The sequence below is a fragment of the Genypterus blacodes genome, unplaced genomic scaffold (assembly GCF_046128005.1).
Source record: "Genypterus blacodes isolate CSIRO-AG114 ecotype Tasmania unplaced genomic scaffold, CSIRO-AGI_Gbla_v1 ptg000052l_1, whole genome shotgun sequence".
NCBI classification, from domain to species: domain Eukaryota; kingdom Metazoa; phylum Chordata; class Actinopteri; order Ophidiiformes; family Ophidiidae; genus Genypterus; species Genypterus blacodes.
Window position 1 is genome coordinate 6,385,033 of NW_027466864.1, and position 21,812 is coordinate 6,406,844.

The following is a 21,812-nucleotide window of genomic DNA, read 5'->3' on the forward strand; positions in this document are numbered from 1 at the left end:
CGCTCGGTAACCGTGAAGATCATTTGAACAGCAAAAGTCAACCGCAGCCCGGCCAAGGTTAGAACCAACAACCCTCACACCTGACAGGAGGAAGTCTGAGGCGCCGTTCTCAGAATTAGCATATCATTTTTTTAGGATTTCCTTCTGCAAACATGTGCGTCTGATGCTTTTCACACTTTGTATTATGGTGGAAACTTGTGATCCAAATGAGAAATCTGCTTTCTCACATTAAAAGCTTGAGTGGGATTATGAGTTTTGTGATGTTGTTAAAGATCCTCAGGGAGGCAATCAGATGTTTAAAGTTAAGGCCAATCCCTTAACGCCACAGCAGATCAATACAAGCATCCAGAGAAGGAAGCGTAATGGCTCCGGACTCTGACAAATTAAGGCAAGTTGCGTTTTCTTTCATTACTTACACATCCGATTTCATTTTTTCCATCAGTAGAACCAATTAAACAATGCCTCCTTAAATTAGCCATTGATTTTTAGCAGCAGTGACACTTTGCAGAAGGAAATAATAACTTGAAGGTAGCGCTGTACCTTTTTCATTACTGCCACTCCTGCGCGAGAATAAAGCACAGAAACAATTCACCTACATGAAGAGGAAAAATGCTGAATTAAATTAGTCATTGATTTTTCCTCAGGTGTCACTTTGGCTAAATGCTTTGTGGTTGGGAGGATTCTCTCCAACCTGGAAACTGACAGGAGTCTGTAATTTATTAGTCCTCAGAACACACACACACACACACACACACACACACAGAACACAAAGTATGTAAATCTGTGACCAAAGAGAGGAAGTAAAGTGGAGCACAACATTTTCTATTAAATGTTGCCAACAAAACACTTTCTTCTAGTGGTATTGCTTAAAACAGTGGTTCTCAAACTGTGCTCTGTGGGACTCCAGATGTCCATTTTTTTTGCAGATCAATGGAAATTAGCTATTAGGGTTTGTAACCAATTTGTATTTCACCTGGAGTTTGAAATGAAATACTGACATTTTGTATTGAAACTATATTTCATTCAGAAACTGGACCAAGATAGACCTTTGATATGTTCTACATTTGAATGCCTAGATTTGAAAAATCTCCCAAATTGGAGCCACAAGGTTTTTCACCAAGCAGTGTAGAAAAAAACTAAAATCTGGAGTTTGGAATATTTCTAAAACTGATTAATTACTGAATTAATTTTCCTTTCATTAAGAATATTGTTTTGTTGTTGTGTACTTGTGGTTCTTGCTTTGTATCAAACATCTAAAGTATCTACAGAACCACACAGAGCCCATTGTTCAGGTGAGTTAGTCTCTTGTGTGGGTCAGAGCTTTCAGGTCAAACAGCGTGGAGCCGTGTTGATGGTGTGGCGTTGGTGGAAGATGTTTCGGTGTTAAATCATTGGAACATTGCTGCTAAAGTTGTTTTTCAGAACTATTTTATTACAGAGTTTATGCTTTTGCCAATCCCATCCCAGACATCAACGTACGGACCAATATCTCAAGAACAGAATTCAGACAGACCAGATTTCTTTAATGCTCAAGTCCAACAAAACAAAATAAGATAAAATAAAAAAAGGAGAAAGTCGCAGGCCGAAGCTGCCAAACTTTTTTGAGACTAGAAAATACACTTAACAAGTCCAAGCAGCAACAAAATGTCTTTACCTGATTATACAATGGAACACGATCTTTTATTATAACATGACTTTTTTTTCTCCATCACATTATAAAACTCTAAATATTTTATACCTTTTACCAAAAGCAACCCTATCAAAGGCAATGCATAAATATACATCCTGCTCACCTGTGACAAAACTCAAAAACCTCAAAATCTGGGAAAATGACTCCATTTCATGTTAAGTTTTTTGTTTTTCCTTGTATGAAATCTCTTGTATCTATTTATTTTATTTAGGAACACAAACAATATGGTTACCGAGGCAACGTTCACACCAAACAAGTGACCCCATCTGCATTTCTTTGATTCCAAAGTAGCACGTGTCAGATACGAGCCAACATGGAAGAACAAACAGACTCTCTACATCGTATACTCCTTCCCAACTCATGTAAACGACGTAGCAGCGATCTTAGCCGCACACGTCTGAGCCGTTAAGTTGGTAAGGACGTTTAAAGACCTCAGGCTCTGTCCTTCTCCCATGAGGGGAGCAGGACCAAGTGTGTCCCACGTCTCGTCTCTGAGCAAAGGTATCGGATATGTGCCACTTGAAAAAAAAGACATTGCGACAAGACAAAAGACAAAATGGGAGTCCGACCTGCGGCGTGAACGCGTCCTCTGCAGACCGACTGTTGCATCCGGTGGTGGTTCACCTACACAAACACGTCTCACCTGTAATCAACGGACAAACTCAACATCTGAGGGACAGACGGCGGCTGCTCGCATGTACGTGTATTTCAAAATACAAAGGAAACTGCTGTGTACAGTAAATTCAGTGAAGGTATTATATTACAGTGGCCTGCACCTGCGTTGGTTCAGGCTGAAGTTGGTTCGTCCATGGAGTCCTTCAGGGAAATACAGTGTGGAGTGTGAAGTGCGTCCATGTGTGCCAAAGTCTCATCCCGCCTCCTTCAAGTTCCGGGTCGTCCAAGCGAGGCTGCTCTCTCACCGCACAGAGCCTTCAGCTTAACGTCTCTTTACCGCCACGGCGCCTCTCAAGTCTAGCGCCGCTTCACCGTTTAAAGTATCGTTACAGTACGTCGCAGTTTTCACGTAAAGGAGCATGAACGTAGACGACGAAGGAGAAGCAAAGGACGCTCGCACACCGGGGATCGGCAGGGTCTCGTCTCAAACCTCAGAGGGGTTTGTGAGTTTCTGTCCTTGGGACCGAGTCCTGTCTCACTGCGAGGGCGGGGGGGGGTCGGGGTCAGGGGGGGGGTCACATGCCCAAAGAACAAAAACAAAATGAATCCCACGTTAACCTACAAACATAAACAAGGGGGGCGGGGGGGAGGAGCTTCCTGTCCATAAAGTGCACTGTCCATCCTGCTGTACGGCCGGGACGCCAGAAGACAAGAGCAAAAACTGGGCTGTGTGTGTGTGTGTGTGTGTGTGTGAGGGAGAGAGAGAGAGGGCAGCTCGTGTGTATACTGAGTCTGTTACCGTTCTGTGAATTAGAGGATCAGTGTGTGTTTACGTGTGTGTGTGTGTGTGTGTGTGTGTGACAGGGGGGGGTGGGGGGGCCTGCCGTTAATAAACGTAGCCCTCGCTGTAGGGGTGCGGCTGGCAGTAGGGGCCCTCCTGGACGTAGGCCATGTTCTCGTCAAAGTGCGACAGCGGCACCGTGTCCTCCTCGTTGATCTGCCGCTCCATGTCCGTCTTCAGCACCGGCCGCTGGTTGTCGGGGAACGCCATGGAGAACAAGGCCTCGGGGTCGCACACAAACTTGTAGACGTATCTCTCCCCCGCCACCTGCAGAGGGACGAGGACGACATTTGACTTTCACGTCCAAAACTTTTATAATCTTCTTAAGAGGGACAGAAAGGAAGTAAAGGAAGTAAAGGAAGCAAAGGAAGTGAAGGAACCCCGGAGCTTCCTCGTCTTTGCTTTAGTTCTCAAGTGGAACACGGAAGATTTGTCTTAGCGGTCACAGAAGGTGTCCAGCCTCAGACTTACTTAAGCCTTAAACTCTTAGGTATACAAATGAAGCAGAGGCCCTGTTTCCTCTCACATGAACCTGGAACACTGTGTGTGTGTGTGTGATGAGAAACACAGGTTAATCTGGACGTTTAAGACTTTAAATTGTTGGATTTGTACTTATTAAAAGGCCTTTCTAGCTCCGCCCACTGAGGTTTAACTCAACCAATGAAATCCTCTCAGCCTCTGAAGCCAATCTGCTGGTTTCTTCTTCTCTTCTTTCTTTACCTTTTGCATGATTCCCTTCTCGTAGTAGTAGCGCAACGACCGGCTGAGCTTGTCGTAGTTCATCGCCGGTCGATTCTTCTGTATTCCCCATCGGCGTGCCACCTTTGGACACACACACACACACACACACACACACACACACACACACAGAGTAACGGTCAGTAAATATGTGCAGCACAATCTGGTGGCAGCTGAAACGTTAAACGAGCTTTTTAAACCGGCGTTGTCGCGTTAATGAACCTCTGGTCCAGCCTGGACAGACCTGATCGGGGGGATGTGTTCATTAGGAGCTTGTCACACACACACACACACACACACACGGCGGAGGAGGCAGCAGATGTTACAGCACCTGTCGACCAGACCACCCACCACCCACCCGGCCTCACACCCACAGCCCCTCTCTCTCTCTCTCTCTCTCTCTCTCTCTGCAGCTTCCCCTCGCCCTCATCCCTCTTTCCTTTCCTCTCCTCCGTCTCCTCTCGTTTATCCGACGCTCCCTGAACGCTCGTCCGCCTTTCTCTCGTCCTAACGGCTTCCGGCTTCGCCCTCCGTCTCCTGAATGAGCCGCCGTGTTTGTCTGGAGCCGTCGGGCTGCGTGGAACGCTGCCAGCCGCCTCGCCTCCTCCCACAGTGTGTGTGCGAGTGACTGAGCAGCTCCTGTGTGTGTGATGTGGCGGCTCACACACACTTGGAGGCTCACACACACTCGGCCTCTGTTTCCATTTCAAAAGGGACCAACCGTCAACATGGGGCTTATTTTGGGGAATATGGTCACGCAAACACGTGTGTGTGTGTGTGAGCCGTCAGAGGGATCCGGGTCACAAAGTACATGTGTGTGTGTGTACATGTGTGTCTGTGTGTGTGTGTGTGTGTGTGTGTACATGTGTGTGTGTGTGAGCCGTCAGAGGGATCCGGGTCACAAAGTACATGTGTGTGTGTACATGTGTGTCTGTGTGTGTGTGTGTGTGTGTACATGTGTGTGTGTGTAGATCTGGACTTATTCTGCTGAGTTGATTGATTTGGCCTGAATGTTTCTGCGTGTGAAACCTGAAGCTCCTCACACTCCCCGCTCCCCTCCTCTCACCTCCTCGGGCTCGATGAGTTTGAACTCCATTCCGCGTCCCGTCCAGGCGATGAAGTGCGAGTTGGACGGGTCGTCCAGCAGCGCCACCAGGAACTGCCAGAGCTGCAGCGAGCCTCGGCGCTGGTAGGACGGACCCTCGCGGTACAGACCCGACTCCTGCTTGATGTCGCCTGCAGGACGAACCACGGAAACTTTACCGCACGATGTTTACGGACAGAAACAAGAACAGTTTAGAGATTGACTTTGGGAGCAACTTCAGTTTAGTAGAACTTTGATGTGATGAAGATGAAGACGCTTCAGACAACTTAGATGGTTTAAGAACTAGAAGAAGAATGAAACCATCACACACAGAATCCACTGACTGAACTTAATAAGGATGGAATAAACTCCTATCTCCTGTTTTGATTGATCGATGACCTGATTGAAGCATCAACCATGTAACCCCATCACAGTGAAGCCTGGACTCACCCTCCATCTTCTCAGGGACCACACAGGTGTCATCGTAGAAATGTCTCGCCACTTTGTCAAACATACAACCTGCTGACAAACACACACACACACACACACACACACACATTAGTATGACATTTAACCGTACACACTCTTCACGGAGCACAACACTGACACGTGTCCTGGTCCGTACCTTCGGTCCGGTTAGCGTGAGCCAGATAGCCGTCTTGCCGTAAGTAGACAGAATGGCAGCTCGGCACTTCAGCTGTAAGGGAGAGAGAGAGAGAGAGAGTGAGTGAGTGTGTGTGTGTGTGTTAGAGGCCCGAGGGCAGCGTGAGGAACACCATCCAGTGATCTGAGAGCAGTCACAGCCTGTTGGCTCAATGCACCACTGGCTCTGATTAAAGAATACGCCCTGCAGCGTCGGCATCGCCATGGCGCCCAGCCACGGGCCGGCTTTCGCTAAATCACACGGCTAACGTGAGGGAGTGAAGCATGGAACAAGTACACACACAGGTTTACACACTCAGGCCTTCATGTGTGGAAGGATTGAATGGAGTTTATAGTTTCTGATCAAATCTGTATGATGTCACTGTGGAGAGAAGACAGAAAGAGATCAGAGCCCATAAAGAAAGAGGAAGACAGCACCGACCCTCCGGTGTGGGACCCCCCCCCCTCTGCCGCTCCTGATCAAAACGTCCGAGCGGCGTACAGACTGAGCGCTCGATAAACAGACTCCTTCATTCGGGCCCATAAACATTTCTCTGAACTTCATCAAAGTAATGGGCTTGTAGAGGAAATTACTGCTAATGAAATTACCAGCTGCCCTCCCATCCTCTGCTACAGGCCCGAGCCCGTCAACCAGCCCCACACACACACACACACGCACACACACACACACACACACACACACACACACACACACACACACACACGGAGCGGCCGTAAACTCAGACCAACACGCAGGAGAAAGAGCTTCTTCTGTCTTTATTTGTATTTACTCTGCAGCTGTATTCAGGCTGTGACCTTTAGGGTCTGAGGGTCAGGGTGTAAGAGGAGGCATTCTGAATGTTCCAACAGGAGCCAAGAACATCACAAACGCCGTCAGCGCAGAAGAGGCAGAGTGAGCCTGCCGGTGGAAAGCGTGAGAAACAGCAACACAGCAGCTCCGTCGCTTTGACAGCAACAAGAGAGAGAAAACCACCGAGCTGCTGTGAGGGAAACAAAGGCAGGCCGGTGAGCGGGCGAGCGAGCGAGCGAGCGAGCGGCAGAGCCAGAGAGGAAGAGAGGAAGAGGCCCCTCAGTGTGGAGAGACGCTGCTCCTCTCGCTCAGATCCTCTTCCAGCCCGGCCTCTCCCGGGTCCTCCGGCGGCGCCTTGTGAATGGAGCCAAGCGGCCCGGCCGGCGTGTGTTCATTCATGTCCTGCTGCAGCCCCGGGGGCTCTGCAGAGGCCACGAGCCGGTGATTGGGTCCCTTCACTCGCTCGCTAACAGGAGCGGACAAGCGTGGGAGGGCAGGTTTTGGATGGTGACCAGGCGTAGCCCCCCCCCTGCCCCCCACCCGCCCCCTTCATTCTCTATTAGAGCTCCACAGGAAATGACCGGCGCAGACACCCGGCCCAAACCAGATCCCCTGCCCTAATAATGGGCAAACTCAATAAACGTGCCCCCCCCCCCCCCCCCTCCTCTGTCTTCTCCCACTCCTGACACGATGACGCTCTGGCAGCAGAGACGCACGGCTGCTGCTGCGGCTTTGAAGGGCGTTTCACTGATAACACCACTTTTTGGCTGATTCGGTCTCACACACACACACACACACACACACACACACACTTTTACACCTTCTCACCTGAGTCGTAGGTGTAGTCCCGCGGCTCCTGCTTGATCATCATGGAGGCGGGGTAGGCGTGGGGCAGCGGGGCCCCCATCATGGCCGGGTGCTCAAACAGGGGGTCGGGGTACTCCTGCTTGAAGCCCTGAGGGGGGAAGGGGATGTTGGGCTCGGACAGCTGTCTGTGGTAGAGGGGCCGGCCGTCCCGCGCCATGGAGGGCGGGGAGGGGAAGGAGTGGCACGGCTCCGAGAGCTGACGGCGAAATCTACAGCAGCGCAAGGAAACGCCGGATTAGACGCCGCCATCATCATCATCATCATCATCAGACAGAGAGATCGAGAATTCAATTAGTCCTGAGAGGACGAGCACAGAGGCTGAGACCAAACTGAGTTACACTTAGTTTAATAACCTGAGGACATTTAGCTTAAACTTTCATTTCCCATCTTTAGGTTTGTTTATTATTCTGCATATGGAGGAGAATCATCTTCCTCCTGATGCTTCATCATCGTGTTGTGGATAAACATGGGATTTTTTCATATGAAGAGTTCTTTAGATTTGTTATATATTTTTAATGATTAGATTTATTGATTGTGAATTAGAGGTAAAATCAATAAAAAGCAAACTGTTCTTGTTTTTGTTGATTTATTTAGAATTTTGTTATTTAAATGCAAATTTGATTTCTATACCCAGGAAAGCACAATTTAAACATTTATGTCATATTTTAAATAAATCCAAACAGGTTTATCTGATTTTGCAAATGAACTTTTGTATATTTAAAAAATATATAAAGCAGTATTTTCTGTCTCCACCCACAGAAAGGAGATCAGTCAGCTGAGTGAAAGCTTCAGCCGGGCCCTGACACCTTCCCGGGGTCAGAGTGAAGGTCGTGCTGACCTCTGTGTAACCCGATCGGCAGCTCCCTGAGCCGGATGTAAATGTGATGTAAATGTGGCGAGCACCTGTGGTCCATGGCGTAGGCGCCGTCAGGGAGGGGCTGGGACGGCTGGATGTGTGTGTAGGTCCGGTCGGGTTTGGGCGTGGGTGCGGCGGTGGGGGAGGCATGATGGAGCGGGGACACCGGGGTGCTGCAGGGGGGCGTCACTGGGCTGGAGGGCTTCATTCCTGTGTGTTGCTTCTGCTCATAGGCACTGTGACACAAAGACACACACCAGAGGAGAAGATGAGATGCTTCCTATCACTGCCAGGGTTGCAAGTTTGATTCCCACTGAAGCTCTGGACATGTCACTGGAGCCTGAGTTCCAAAGTTTAGGTTTAAATCGATGAGTAACAGATAAATTAAAGATAGAAGCATGTTGAAGCTCTTTCCCTTCCTGTGACGTTATGATGGATACTATGGTTGATCTGTTGTGTGTTATGTGTAAATAAAAGCAGATTGGTCCAACAAGTAGTGAAGAGAAACAATTGATGGTTGATTTTTGAAGACAAAGAGGAACAAAGACATTCAAGAAATTGAATAAAGAAGAAAACTCCTTCTTGATATTATTATTTAAAGTGTTTACTTTTTAAATTTAAGACTAATTCGCAGTATTTCTTGTATAGATGATGAATCCCAGCACTGTGTGTGTGTGTGTGTGTTTGCCTTTATATTCTCTGATATTCTCCGTCTCATATTCTGCTTCTTATTATTATAAAGCTGTTTTGTTTCCTTGCACACATGACATATTTATATATTTATTTTTAATCAAATGGGAGCCCGGACGCGTGCTGGCTTGTTTCAGTGGCCGTATTATGGAACGTGACACCGCCTCTTGGCGCACACACGCTGGAGGTTTGATGTAAAGCACAGCCTGCCAAATGTTGGATTTGTCTCTTTTCCCCGGGATCGGAGCAGATGTCACCAGGTGAGCGCATGAATCACACACATGATTCACCACTTATGAAAGACAGATTCAAGATGGCTCTGTGCGCACAAGGTCATTACGCCAGCGTGCGAGCAGGAGAATGAATGTGTACGTGTAACAAATCAAATCAATTCAGGACCCCAGTGTAACTAAGCAACGACCCCTCACATCCACCAGAGGAGAATCTGTCAAAGTGCATTTTTATTTATTTACCGTTTTACAAATTTTCGGACTAACTTTAAATTAAGATAAAAAAAAAATAATAATTAAAAGGAAAATGTGACTTAAAAAATGGTTTAAATTAAAAAGAGCTAAATAGTGAAACATTGTTTTATTTAGTTTGTGTTTGGAACAAAATGAGCAGATTTCTCCTTGATACAGTAAAGTTGTGTGTGGTGGTTTGTGTGGCCCACCTGACATACGGGCACTTCTCTCCATACTGGAGCTTGAAGGGCCGCTCCTGGCTGCAGGTGGAGCTCAGCTCTGAACACGGGCTGTGCAGCTCCCGCTTGATCTTCAGCTGCAGTCCGTGGAAAGCCACTGTGACGGGAGAGACGGAGAGGAAAAAGGCGTTCAGACATCTGACGACCAAAACAGCAGAAATGACTTAGAAGAACACAACCACACCTCAAACACACCGAAACCACCAGACAGTCACAGCATTACATAAATAGATTGACTTTACCGACACCTGAACGTCACAGAACAACAAACCTCAGCGCCTAAGAACTCATAAATATACAATTAAATGAATCATTCCGGCTAAGAACATCAGATTGTAGCGCGGCGTTTCTTTGTATTTGTTGTGGCTGACGTGTGTGATATTGATATTTAAAGGGCAATATTGACAGACTGATGTCTAACCTTTGTTCCGTGCATGATGCAGTCACTTTCACTAATCTGGAAAGTGTTTGTGCCTGTGTGAATGTGAATCAGCGCGTGAAGGTTAAAACACACGCTCGCTTGTCTAACCAAATGTTTACCAAAGGATCTCGGGTCGTCACTTACGCAAGACGACTCACTTTAAATCTCATTTGTATGGCCTCTTCCTGACGGCGCTCTCTCTCGGTGAAACGCGACAATCATGCGACTGGGGACGCTTTATCTGCTTTCAGCCGCCTGTCAATACGTTCCCAGACGACAACAGCGAGGCTCATTGATCTGAAGGGGGCCCCCGCTCGCTCTCTACCTATGGCCCCACGGTGAGCCCGGTGCATCTGAGAGGCTGCTAAGTGGCTGATCAGTCCTGATTAACATCCCATCATCTTGAGTCATGATCAACGCTAATCCAATTGGCTGCGCTACTGACGGAAACCCAGTCAGCCAGAATGAAGTCGGGGCTCGGATTTGCGAGGCCGCCCCGTCTCCGTCTCACCGCGACCGGCACACAAAGACGTGCAGGGCGGTGAGGCGATGCCACAGCGCTCCGTCAAACCTCTCAGACGAGCCGGTCCTGGTTGCTGACGGATGTCTCAAACCGACTGAGAGCTAAAAAACAAATCGACCAGAAGCGATGAGCGGAGGATGTAAATCCATCAACTCCTCGTGAAAACAAAGTCCAAACATTTAAACGCTTGATGACGGACAAATGAATCAATCCTGCGGTTTCCGTTTGCCGATGGGAACTCTGAACAGAGGCCTGTGCGGGGCCCTGTGAGGAGGGACGAAGGGTGTTTGGGGGATTTTTCTCAGGCCCTGACTGACAGCTGCCTTATGAGCAGGAGTCTATCTGCCAACACCCCGTCTGACATCCAGCCGGGCCCCTGGGGGACGGGCCACACGGACACGGCATGACAAAGCTCAGGGGTTGTTCGCAGCCCTCGCTGGGGGCCTGACCTTTCCGGGTCATCGATTGGAGGTCAAAAAGACACTTCCTGAGGGGAGACCTTTGACGGCGCGGGCATGGGAGGGCTTCGTTAAGGCTTTATGAAGTCTAAACACTGTGTTAGCTTCGCCTGTTAACATCACAACCGCTGTCACTTTAAACCGCAAAGAACAATAAACTTACATGAATTTGTTTTGCTGATTTGCTGGTTTGTGTGTGTGTGTGTGTGTGTGTGTGTCCTTTCCTCCACGTTACGCTGAATCAATGCCAGTCTGCAGGCAATTAAACTCATTTAGTAACACGAGCGTATGAAAAGTCCCGCCTTCCACTCTGAGCGCCGCGTCAGATGCAATATTAACGGGCGGCTTCACGTGGGCTGAGGCGCCGGGCCTTAAATTAGAAATGGAAATGTCACAATAGATTTGGTCGACGGGGAGCCAAGGTACACAAATCGATAGCGAGGGCATTGCCTCTGACTAAAACAGAGACTTCCTTTTTAGTCCAGAATGTCATGCCTATCACTGCTTGATTGCTCTCATTATCTACATATTGATTGAGCGAGATGGCAGGGTGTTTAAAAGAAGCAGCAGTCACAAACAATCACCGGCTCTATTTTCAATGCAGATGCTTTTTTCTGCCCCATTAACTCAAATTTGATGTCATGTTCAGCGTTCTTTGGTGTACAAAGTGGATACATATTGGTAAAACATTGCTACGCTGTGATCTGGATTTGCTTTCACGAGGCCTCCGGGCCGCAAACCCTCGTGTTTTCCTCGAGTACAAATTGTGTGTTTTGGCAGAAGTGAAGCCTTCGTTTGGCAGTTCATTCTCTGGTCCATTCATAAAAAAAATTCAGGTCTTTTGGCAACAGCGAAAAAGCTCCCATTCCATTTTCACCTACTGTAGGTGCTCGACTCCGCTGTTAAATGTCAGAGGCTCTGATCTGCTGCTTACACGTGGCCTCATTTTACACCTCTGCTACTCCTTCGTTCCCCGCTAAGTTATGCTAATGGTAGGCATCTGTGTTGGAGTTTGAGACAAAGAAAAATCCTCCTCCTGCCTGAGGACGCTCGCTTATGGAGGGACGCCGCCGTTTGCTACAAGACGGGCGGCATTTAAGGGTTTTAGAAGGAAAAAAAATACTGACGTACTTAACTACTTTAATGCATTTATTCTTGTTTGTATCGACTTATCTTACAGTTTTGATTTACAACATTGACGTTTGTCCTTTTTTTGAGTTATAATATTTCTGTCATACGATATTTCTACATCTTTTTCTTCTCTAAATACGACTTAATATGTTACAAAATACAACACACTAAAGTATAAATGATGATACTTTGAATTTGTTGTTATTATTAAAGGGTCGGAGGTAAAAGTATGAGTAAAAACGATCAGAGTGAAAGAACAAAAGGAAATCCAAAATGCATTATAGATATTTAGCTAAAAACACAGTTAGCGTTTCATATGAATCTGAATGCTGATTCAAAATGAGGATTTGCACATTTTAATAAATTCTGCTTCCTAAAAATACTGTAGAATTAATTCAAAGTTCTCTTCGGTCTATAAGTGTTTTTCTTTATCAACAACTAGCTTAAAATGTTTGCGTATTTGCTAGCTAAAATACAAACAGGTGCTAACAATGCTGTGTTCAGACAGATAGTTTGGAGAATGCTAACCAGGCTAACAAATGTTAGATTTAGGAACTTTACATTTAATCCACATGTTAGAAATCTGTAGGTGGACTTTTGTTTTTTATTTTCCATCTTTCAAGCTGCTCTGTTAAAAAGACAACACTACAAATTCAACTGAGTGAGAATCTTTACAACTAAGAAACAAATGTTCATAAAGGCTTATTTGTCATTTACAGATGTGTGTGTGTGTGTTCTAGAATCATTTATTTTTCTTTCTTACTTTTCTCACAGTGGTGTTGAAATATTCCCCTAAATGTATCAACCTTGTTTTCTTAGTTTTATTCTAAAAAAAACATTATTTTATTTATGTGTTATTTTCTAGAGATATAATAAAAATAATTATATTTTCTAGAATTTACTACTATTTTACTTTAAATGTTTTTCCGTTTATGTTTTATTACTTTTTCATTTCTTATTATCATTATACTATTTATTAATTTTAGAATTATAAGAATTTCTTGTTCAATAAACAACAAATTCTACGGAGCCCAATGTGATTTTCTGGAGCAGTTGTGCCTCTCTACTCTTCACACACATCCATGAAGGTTTGTCTCCCTCTTTATGTCCTCCTCTCCCTCTCCCTCTCTCTCCCTCTCCACCTCTCGGTTCGGTGAAACCCATATGGGAGAGCTGCCGGCTGGGACGCCTGCTCGAGCGCCCAACCACGGTGCCCTCACCCTCCCGCCATCTGTCAGTGCCTCTCCAGTCTGCTGCAGGTTTGCCAACAGGACAACTCAGATGGTCAGCAGTCTCCTGCCACAGTGGCCACCCGGCCTGGCTGCTTCTGAAGGACAACAGGACAGTCTCTGTGACCTCTGGTTCTCTGCCGCACTGCACTACTGCTAACATCTCAGGTTTTAGGGTCAGTTAATGACACAGGAAGGTCACAGCTCCGGTGAGCGGACACCAGAGGAGGAGAAGGTCTGAAGGAAAGGAGAGCGGACGCCGCCGAGATGATTTCACACCCCTGCTACTCTGGTCTGTGAGTCAGGAGCACTCAGGCAGGAGGTTGAACAAGAAGTTGGCTTCAAGCAAATAAATAAATGCATTCCTGATATTTATTAATATTCAAACATTGAGAAAAGAATTTTTAGGAAAAGAAAAAACTGAAATGTGTATGGGTGAAATAAAAAGACAGTCTGAGCTCCTCAGGTTTGTAGTTCTGAGCCTCAGTGGCATAAAAACAGGACCCCCACCCCCCCGCTGGTTTTTAATCTAGACAGCCGACAGGAATCCAAGCAAAGATCTCAGGCTGTGATCCGGCTCACATGGGGTTAAAAGGTCTGTGATATACCTGGATGCCAAATTACGTGAAGCCACTTTCCTCTCTGACTGGCACGTTTCAGCAGCAGCTCTCAAACCGAGGAAATCAAACGCAGCCTCGCTCTCGAGGAGCCGCGCTCGTCCATCTCACTTGAGATTGTTGGACGGGTTAGAGGCCAGGGAGGAGACGGTGAAGACGCAGGTTGTGGACACGCAGATTTGTGTCTTTCTCACAGTCGTTCGGGTCTTTTGGCTCCTCTCAAAGACATGTGCTCGCTCGCTCGCCCACTGAGCTCCACTCGCTCCATTTCTGTCCCCCCACCTTGGCACCGCTTACTCCTGGAGCCCGCGTTGCCAAATCGCCAGGCTTGCATGCGATCGGCGCGTGACCAGGTGAACTGTGGCTAACCGTCGCGTCCTAAACACGGGCCAGTGTAGGAGGAATATCTCCTAAAACAACGTGAGCTAACGACAACGACAACGATTTAAGCGTTGTAGAGCGAAACATGAAGCCAATAAAGGAGGAAGGTATGGAAAGACGGGCGCTCACTAAAGCCCATAACTCCACCAAGCCTTACAAGTTCTGGTCAAACATCTCAGGTCCCCTTCGCCCTCCCACCTGAGCCCTCGGGATGAAAACAGAACCTCCTTCATCGCCTGATTTAGAACAGAGAACCACAGCAGAGTGTTTGTTTATAAAAGCAGTTTTAGGAGAAGAAAAAAAAAGCATTTGGTAAATGATGTAAAATACCAAAAAAAGTACAAAGCAGCCGTCAGTTGATGCCGGTTTGGGCGCCGAGGTGTTAAAAATATCACTGCAACTCAACCAAGATCAGCCACAATATTTTGATTTTTCCTTATGCAAATAAATCACAGTGTAATAATAATGTGTCAGCGGGGAGAGAGAGAGGGGGGGTGAGAGAGGGGGTGAGAGAGAGAGGGAGAGGGGTGAGAGAGAGAAAGAGAGAGGGTGAGGGCGGGCGAGAGAGGGAGAGAGAGACTTGTGCACCTGTCTTCTACCCGCTAGACTGCTGCGTCTCTCAAGAGAGCACTTGAGCGAGCAAAGGTGAGAGTAGAGATACAAGAAAAACACACACACACACACACTCCACCATGTGCACTCTCACCGAGCACAAACTCACCACAGCTGTCACACACACACACACACACAGTTAAACACATAAAGCGTAGCGGCGGTTCTCTTACTCACAGTTTTCGGTCTGGAAGTCGGGGACAAACTGCTCGTCATTGTCGGGAACTTGAGCTAAAGATACAAACAGAAGAAGAAGAAAAAAAGGGGGGTTATTGTTTGTGATGTTGACGGACGATTGCGGAGCGTCCACAGTCCAACACGTCCTCTGGCAGAGCGTCTGCTGGGAGACCACGCCTGCCCACCCAACACACAGAGAGAGAGAGAGCGACTTGTTTAGGGGCAAACGACTCAACGCCCTGCTTTAACCTCCACATTGTCACTTTACACAAATCAAAAAATTTTCACGACTTGTTCAGAGTTCATCGTTCTAAATTATAACTTTGGTTGCTCTGGCAGGTTTGAACTTTGAAGCTCAACCTCTCAGAACCCAATCATGAGACTAAAATGCATTTTTTTCCTTTTTTGCCTGCTTTGGAAAATACTCAAAAAATTACTAGAAAGCTAACGAGCTATGAATTCACAAAAAAAAAAAAAAAAAATAATCACAGAATTTACAAAAACAGTGGAAATGTCAGAAAAATGTCCACAGAGGTCGAGACAAAACACAAAAAAATCACAGAACCGACATGTTGGGAAAGAGATTAAGACCTAAAACAGACAGGACTTGTGTAGTGACAGATTGAGTCAGAAATGTCTGTTAGGACGGATAACAAACTAGAAAACCCCACAAAATATCTATAAAGTCTCTAAACCCTCAGACTGGACCTGTTGTGACTCGAGTCACAGCACTGACATCCGCTCGTGTTCCGGCCCGAGTGCCAGCCTGTGTGGGCGCTGGTGTTTTGCTTTTGGGTGACCGTCCGCCGCCTAATTCCACTTCCTGAGGTCGCCGGCTCCAGCGACGGCGGCCTCGACCCTCGCCAGCGCCTGCCAGCAGCCAAACACACATTGTTACCGGCCTTCTAATTGGCTTCCTCCCCGCCGCTGAACGCACCTGTACCTGCCGAGCGATGTCTGTGCTTCCAAAAACCCCTCCGACGCCCCTGCGCTCCCGATAATGCTCAAATAATGAAGCCTCGTCCGCTCCGGGTCCAATTAGGCGTGGTGCGTATTTATATCGCACATATTTACACTCGGTGACAGTTTTTCACGTCCCTGAAGTTCGACTCTGGCGAAAGGCAAAAGGGGCTTTAAATGTGTCATTAGCACGTCTATTTATACACACAATGGGGTGGATCCTCATTATCACGGAGTCAGGAACACGTCTCAACATGTCTATAGGTCCTGATATCTAAAGAAAGAAATAAATCACCCGTTTGCTTTGACGCTCTTGGATGTGATCTTGATGTTTTTTCTCAGCAGAGGTGCGAATTGATGAGAGTAAATAATCATAACAGAGCGCGCGGGCTGGGAGAGGAGAGCGACGGAGACGGAGACGGAGATGTGATGGATTTGAGTCTTTTCACATCACTGCCGTGCCGTCGTGTGCACTGGTTCCACTGGTTGTCAGGAGCAGGAAGTCAAAGGAAGCTCCTGCTAAAGAGACGTTTTCTTTTTAGTTCTCCATAAAATCAAATCAACCGTGTGTTTACGACCCAAACACTCCTAAGTGTTCAACTGGTCTCACTATCACGGAACGGAAAAACACCTCACGGAAAGTTCAGGTGACCTCAGCGAGAAGAAAACCGCCAGAAATAAACAAAACAAACACAAAAAAAAAGGTAGAAGGCACAGAGAGGAAGTGCAGGACAGATGAGTCACCGGCCTCTTCCTGCGAACCGGCCAGCTGATCCCCGCAACAAACTCGGAGGGAGACCGGCCGAGCTGGAAGTCTGCCGCCATTCACAAAGGAGGAGGAGGAGGAGGAGGAGGAGTAGAGGGACAGGAGGGGACGGTGACGACAGGAAAGGAGCTAACACAGGCCTGGGACGAGCTCGCCAAAGGCTTTACGCCCACACACACACACACACACACACACACACACACACACACACACACACATACACACACGCCTGCTCGCCCTGATTTACCCGAGGATTCAGAGAAGAAGAGTGGAGTTCAGACCATCAACGAGGAAAAGAGAAGAGACAAAAAAAGATGAAGAGCGAGAAAATAATTTGAGTGTTTTTCTAAAGTGAACTGGCTGGTGTGGATGTGATGGAGCTGTGTGTGTGTGTGTGTGTGGGGGGGGGGGGGGGGGGGTTGAACATATGTCCATCAGGTGACGACTCCTTCAGCGCTCCGGCTGGAAGTGAGTCCGTGTCGGAAATTCAGTCTGTCTCTCATAATTCCTGCTCTCGTTCCAATTACCTGAGCTCGTAAATCTCAGAGATGGGACGGGATTCCTGTTCATCTTAATGGACAGGAAGTCGTCCATTACATCTACAAGCTCCATCGCGTTCATCATCACATTGATCCACGACAGGCAGAACTGTAATCTTTAACGCCGATCCCTCTTATCAGCGCCCGTCCTCCCTCTCTCTCGCCCCCTCTCTCTCTCTCTCTCTCTCCCTCATATGCTGAAATATTAAAATCCTGTCTTATCCTTTTCTTTTTTTTTCACACGTCCTGCCGAGTGTGTGTGTGTGTGTGTGTGTGTGAGTGTGTGTGTGAGCCGTGCCGCCTCTTGAGTCCACAGTCTGATCTCTGCTCCTGAGCTCACTTCCCCCTTTATGACTCTTTAAAAGGCGTTAAAGAGTAACCGGCTGCTCTGGATGATGGAGCGTCGCCTGTGTCAGCTGATATTTGTCCTCCTCGTCTCTGCGGAGGACAAATCACATCCTGACAAAAATAGGTTTCGCTTGATTTTTTACTATTCCGTCCTAATTCAGGCACAAGCGATGAGTTTGTGTCTTTAATTACGGCTCGGAAATCTGAGTGATCGGGTCAATAAATGGGTTTTAGAGGAGACATTTTAGTGTTAATGCTTTAATTCTACTGTGCAAAATATGTAATTTAACACACAAGCATGAAGACTGGGAAAATTATAATTGTAAAAATTGTAATTTTCAAAAGCAACACGTTGTGATTTAAAGGTTTGACACAAATTTAAAAGGTTCAATTGTGCATTTACAGCTCAGTCAGTTGTGTGTTTATATTTCGAGTCAAACAGAACAGAAGTGCCTCAACTTAGAATGAAGATTTTAAGATTTTTCTTTACTAAATTAACACAAAATACTTTAATCAAAAACAAAGGCTTAATTTTCTGGTAACATTATCTGAATTTGTAAATTAAGTAAAAGCAACAAAAAGAGGGGAAAACCTTCAAACAATCTTTTACAAAGGTATTTTTAGATGCGTGTTGTTGAATATTAGCAGAGGAAATAGAAGCGTCTGGTTTTAGCTTTTTAACACGTAGAAACGATCAGAGCCTGGATTAGAATTTCCAAACTAACAAAGCCGATCTGAAGACACACAACTCGCTCTTCATCACTTTGAAATGCAGAGGAAAAAACCCCAAACTTTCAGAAATTTAGCAAAATTCAAACATTAGCCAGACAGGAATGACAAAACTCTCACACACGCCACTCACACACACACACACACACATTTGTAAACACAGTAAAGGCAGTAGAATGATGGGAATGAGCACTGACCAAAAGTTCGGTGTTGCAGACACGGAGGGAAGAGAACACCGGCGCTTAAATCCTGAAGCATCACGTCTCGGTTACGCCACAACCAACACCTCTTTCCATCAGAGGAGGGGAAGAGGATTTTAAAAAAGCAAACTAAATATAAAAAATGAAATTAAAAAAAATTCGAATTTTTTTGGGAGGGAGGGCGAAGTCTGCGATTTCTTTTTTAGTTTTTTTAAAAGGGTAAAAAAAATTATAGATCCATTCTTTTCTTTTCCTCGCAAGAAGAAATGAAATTGAAGAAGACAAGGTGATGGTACAGCTGCAGAAGATAGAGAGAGAGAGAGAGAGAGAGAGAGAGAGAGAGAGAGAGAGGTGTGCTGAGAGGAAGCAGAGAGACAGAGGGAGAGAGAGCAGGTGAGAGAGAGAGGGGGGATGAGTGAGTGAGTGAGTGTGAGAGAGAGAGAGAGAGGTAGAGGTAGAGGTAGAGAGAGAGAGAGAGAGTGCTGGTAGGCTGGAGCTCTGGTGGCGGCGGCGGCTGGCGTGCGCTGCGTTGGCTCTTGCCAAAAGCGGGAGAGACAGTGAGCGTCGGAGAGCTTCTCCTGGTAATTTGTGATGACACTCTGGGTAGAGCCTCCTCGGTCTCCCTCAAGACCCCTCGCTCGCTGCCTCTAATGTATGCATGACACACAAGGTGCCTCTTCCACACAGGCTTTTAATTGGACTGCGACGCCAGATCATGCAACTCCAGGCTGCCCCCCCCCCCCCGCCACACACACACACACACACACACAAACCAACCGCCTTTTTGGTTTTTTCTTCCTTTTTTTAATCCGTCTCTCCTCCTTTTTTACTCCTCAAGTGTCGAGCTCCACACACACACACACACACACACACACACACACACACACACACACACACACACACACACACACACACACACAGAGAGAGAGAGACACTCACCTTCTGCCAACCAAGTCTCCTGCAGCTGACTGAGGTCCTGGAAGAGCTCTGAACCGGACGAGAGAAGCAGAAGAAGAGCGTTAAAACACACACACACACACACACACACACACACACACACACACACACACACACACACACACACACACACACACACACACACACACACACACACACACACACACACACACACACACACACACACACACACACACACACACACACAGAGAGTCAAAGCCCGGGAGGAGCATTTACAAACAACTGGCTTCATTGTTGTTCTTCAGCATTGGAGCACATGTGGGCCCGTGTGCAGCTAATAAGGAGTCAATCTGAGGCTCTGGCCGCTGACAGAGCCGTGCGAGCGTCTTCACAGGCCGCTGTGCTGTAATTGAGACTCTGTACTTCGGCGTGCAGGTGGCCGCAAACCAATTGAATTTTGCTAAATGTTTAGGAGCCGTGAAATTAGCTTTCCTCCTGCCCTCCGCCTACCTTCAGTGTCCAACGCCAGGTCGGACTTAATGAATTTTCTCTTTCTGTTGTTCGTCGGCCTCCTCGCGCCGCTCGTTGCCTTTTCTTGCCGCTTCTGCAAAAGAAAAAAAAAGAAAGACAGGGAATAATAAGACACAAATCAATTGTTTTTCTGTCTCCGTGGAGCCGTGATGGTGTTTATTGGCTGCGGCCATGACTGGACATCAGAATTAACTGATATACCACAAAACACACAGGGTGGACTCCTGTCATGCTGTTTGTGTGTGAGGGTGAGATGAGGGTTAAATAGGAAATAAATAGGAAATAAGACAGCAGCAAAGAGAGAAGATGAGAAGATAATAATAACAAATGAAGACGATAAGAGGAGGACAGATGGAAAAACAAGGACACAAACATATACAGGGTGGAAATGGAGGTGTGTGTGAGAGTGTGTGTCTTCTGATTGAGTTTAAACTCTTTTAGACACAGAATGACTCACTTTAGAATGACAGTAAGGCACTTGTTGGTCATGAAATTCATCCATCCTTTCAGCTTCTGTAGCTTCAAGTGTCGAGTCTCTGTCTGGTTCCTTTAAAAAAGAGAGACAGAAGTGAGTCGTGTGTGTGTGTGTGTGTGTGTGTGTGTGTGTGTGTGTGTGTAGCTCAGGAGTGACGGGCTCTCATGTGGGCCGGAGTTTACATTAACATTTAATTCATAACAGGAACAACCCGGAAGACGCGCTTTATCAGCGGTGGAAGCTGCTCGAAACTTTGCAGAATTTTCGTGCGTCAACGAGCGAAAACGGCTCAAAATGCAAAGGAACCAAACGCGACAAGTATGAAAGTGAACACGCACCTACCGAGCGAGTGTGAGTCTGAATCTGAGCCTGAGTCTGAGCCCGCGGCCGGCTGCTGCCTGTGGGCGCTGCGGTGAGTCACGGAGCGGCCGCTTGGTCTCCACGGTCCCGGCTGCTTCCTGCGCTCTCGCCCTGCTCGCTCTCTCGCTCTCTCCCTCGCTGCTGTGTGTGTGTGTCTGTGGCGGCTCGAGCTTCGCCTCGCAGGGCCTCCCGTCCCGTGGAAACGCACCGCGCGCTCCGCTCCCGATTGGTCGCCGGCTGCCTCGCGCCGGATCAGATCAGATTGCTGCCAGTCACTCACGCATGGGGCGCGAGCGGCGAGCGCGCGAGGAAATCAATGGCGACGTGGAAGCGCCGCGCGCCACTTTCAGACGCGTTTGATAGTTAAGAGAAGAGCCGCGAGACTCAGCAGAATTTACCCCGAATTTACACGCAAACCGAACACACAAACACTCACACATATACACGCACGCTGCACCTGCACTGCTCTCAGTCACACACACACGCGAGCCCTCTCCTCTCTCCCCCCCCCCCCACCCCTCTCGCTCCCTCTCTCGCCCGCCGTGTGTGTACACAAACACCCGGCCGAGGAGCGGCTCTCCCCGGTCCAGTTAGTGGCCATGGTAACGGTGTTTAGCGGAGCCTCCAGCGGGACTTTGCTCCTCTCTCTCCCCGCTGCAGAGGAGAGGAGAGGACACAGTGAGGGCTACAGGAGGCGCTGACCTGGAAGTAAAGCGCAGGTCACCGGGCGAACCGAGGACAGCTTCGGGCACAGAGCGGCCGTTATCTCAACGCGCTAGAGAGGAAAGGCAAACCCCTAGCTGCTGCTTTACTGCTCTATGACCCCGATCACACACTCTTGCCGTGAACGAATGGACGAGTGAACCAAAGAAGGATAAACACGACGTTTACACCGTCCAG

At 47.5% G+C, this 21,812-nt stretch overlaps 1 protein-coding gene across 4 annotated transcripts; it reads right to left on the bottom strand.

The window, feature by feature from the left end:
- Positions 1 to 3,191: 3,191 nt before the first annotated feature.
- On the bottom strand, positions 3,192 to 20,608 carry etv1 (ETS variant transcription factor 1). 4 transcript variants are annotated; one of them, XM_076150485.1, is made up of 12 exons: positions 20,535 to 20,608; positions 20,057 to 20,150; positions 19,568 to 19,615; positions 15,087 to 15,140; positions 9,508 to 9,634; positions 8,192 to 8,380; positions 7,250 to 7,497; positions 5,594 to 5,665; positions 5,419 to 5,487; positions 4,951 to 5,120; positions 3,867 to 3,968; positions 3,192 to 3,413 (listed from the first exon to the last, which is right to left on the bottom strand). In XM_076150485.1, exons 1-12 carry the CDS (start codon positions 20,577 to 20,579, stop codon positions 3,192 to 3,194), a joined length of 1,440 nt encoding a protein of 479 aa, XP_076006600.1. In that variant the 5' UTR covers positions 20,580 to 20,608. The 4 variants fall into 4 exon arrangements, with proteins under 4 accessions (XP_076006600.1, XP_076006601.1, XP_076006602.1 ...); XM_076150486.1 differs by lacking the exons at positions 19,568 to 19,615; positions 20,057 to 20,150; positions 20,535 to 20,608 and adding an exon at positions 18,626 to 18,686; XM_076150487.1 differs by lacking the exons at positions 15,087 to 15,140; positions 19,568 to 19,615; positions 20,057 to 20,150; positions 20,535 to 20,608 and adding an exon at positions 18,626 to 18,686.
- Positions 20,609 to 21,812: the final 1,204 nt, after the last annotated feature.

Excerpts from the sequence above, each read along its gene's own strand:
- etv1 (XM_076150485.1), bottom strand. The coding sequence starts at position 20,579 with ATGGATGAATTTCATGACCAACAAGTGCCTTACTGTCATTCTAAA. Across the intron at positions 15,141-19,567 it reads GGAGACTTGGTTGGCAGAAG|CTCAAGTTCCCGACAATGAC; the intron begins GTGAGTGTCTCT and ends TTGTATCTTTAG. Across the intron at positions 3,969-4,950 it reads AACTCATCGAGCCCGAGGAG|GTGGCACGCCGATGGGGAAT; the intron begins GTGAGAGGAGGG and ends GTGTGTCCAAAG.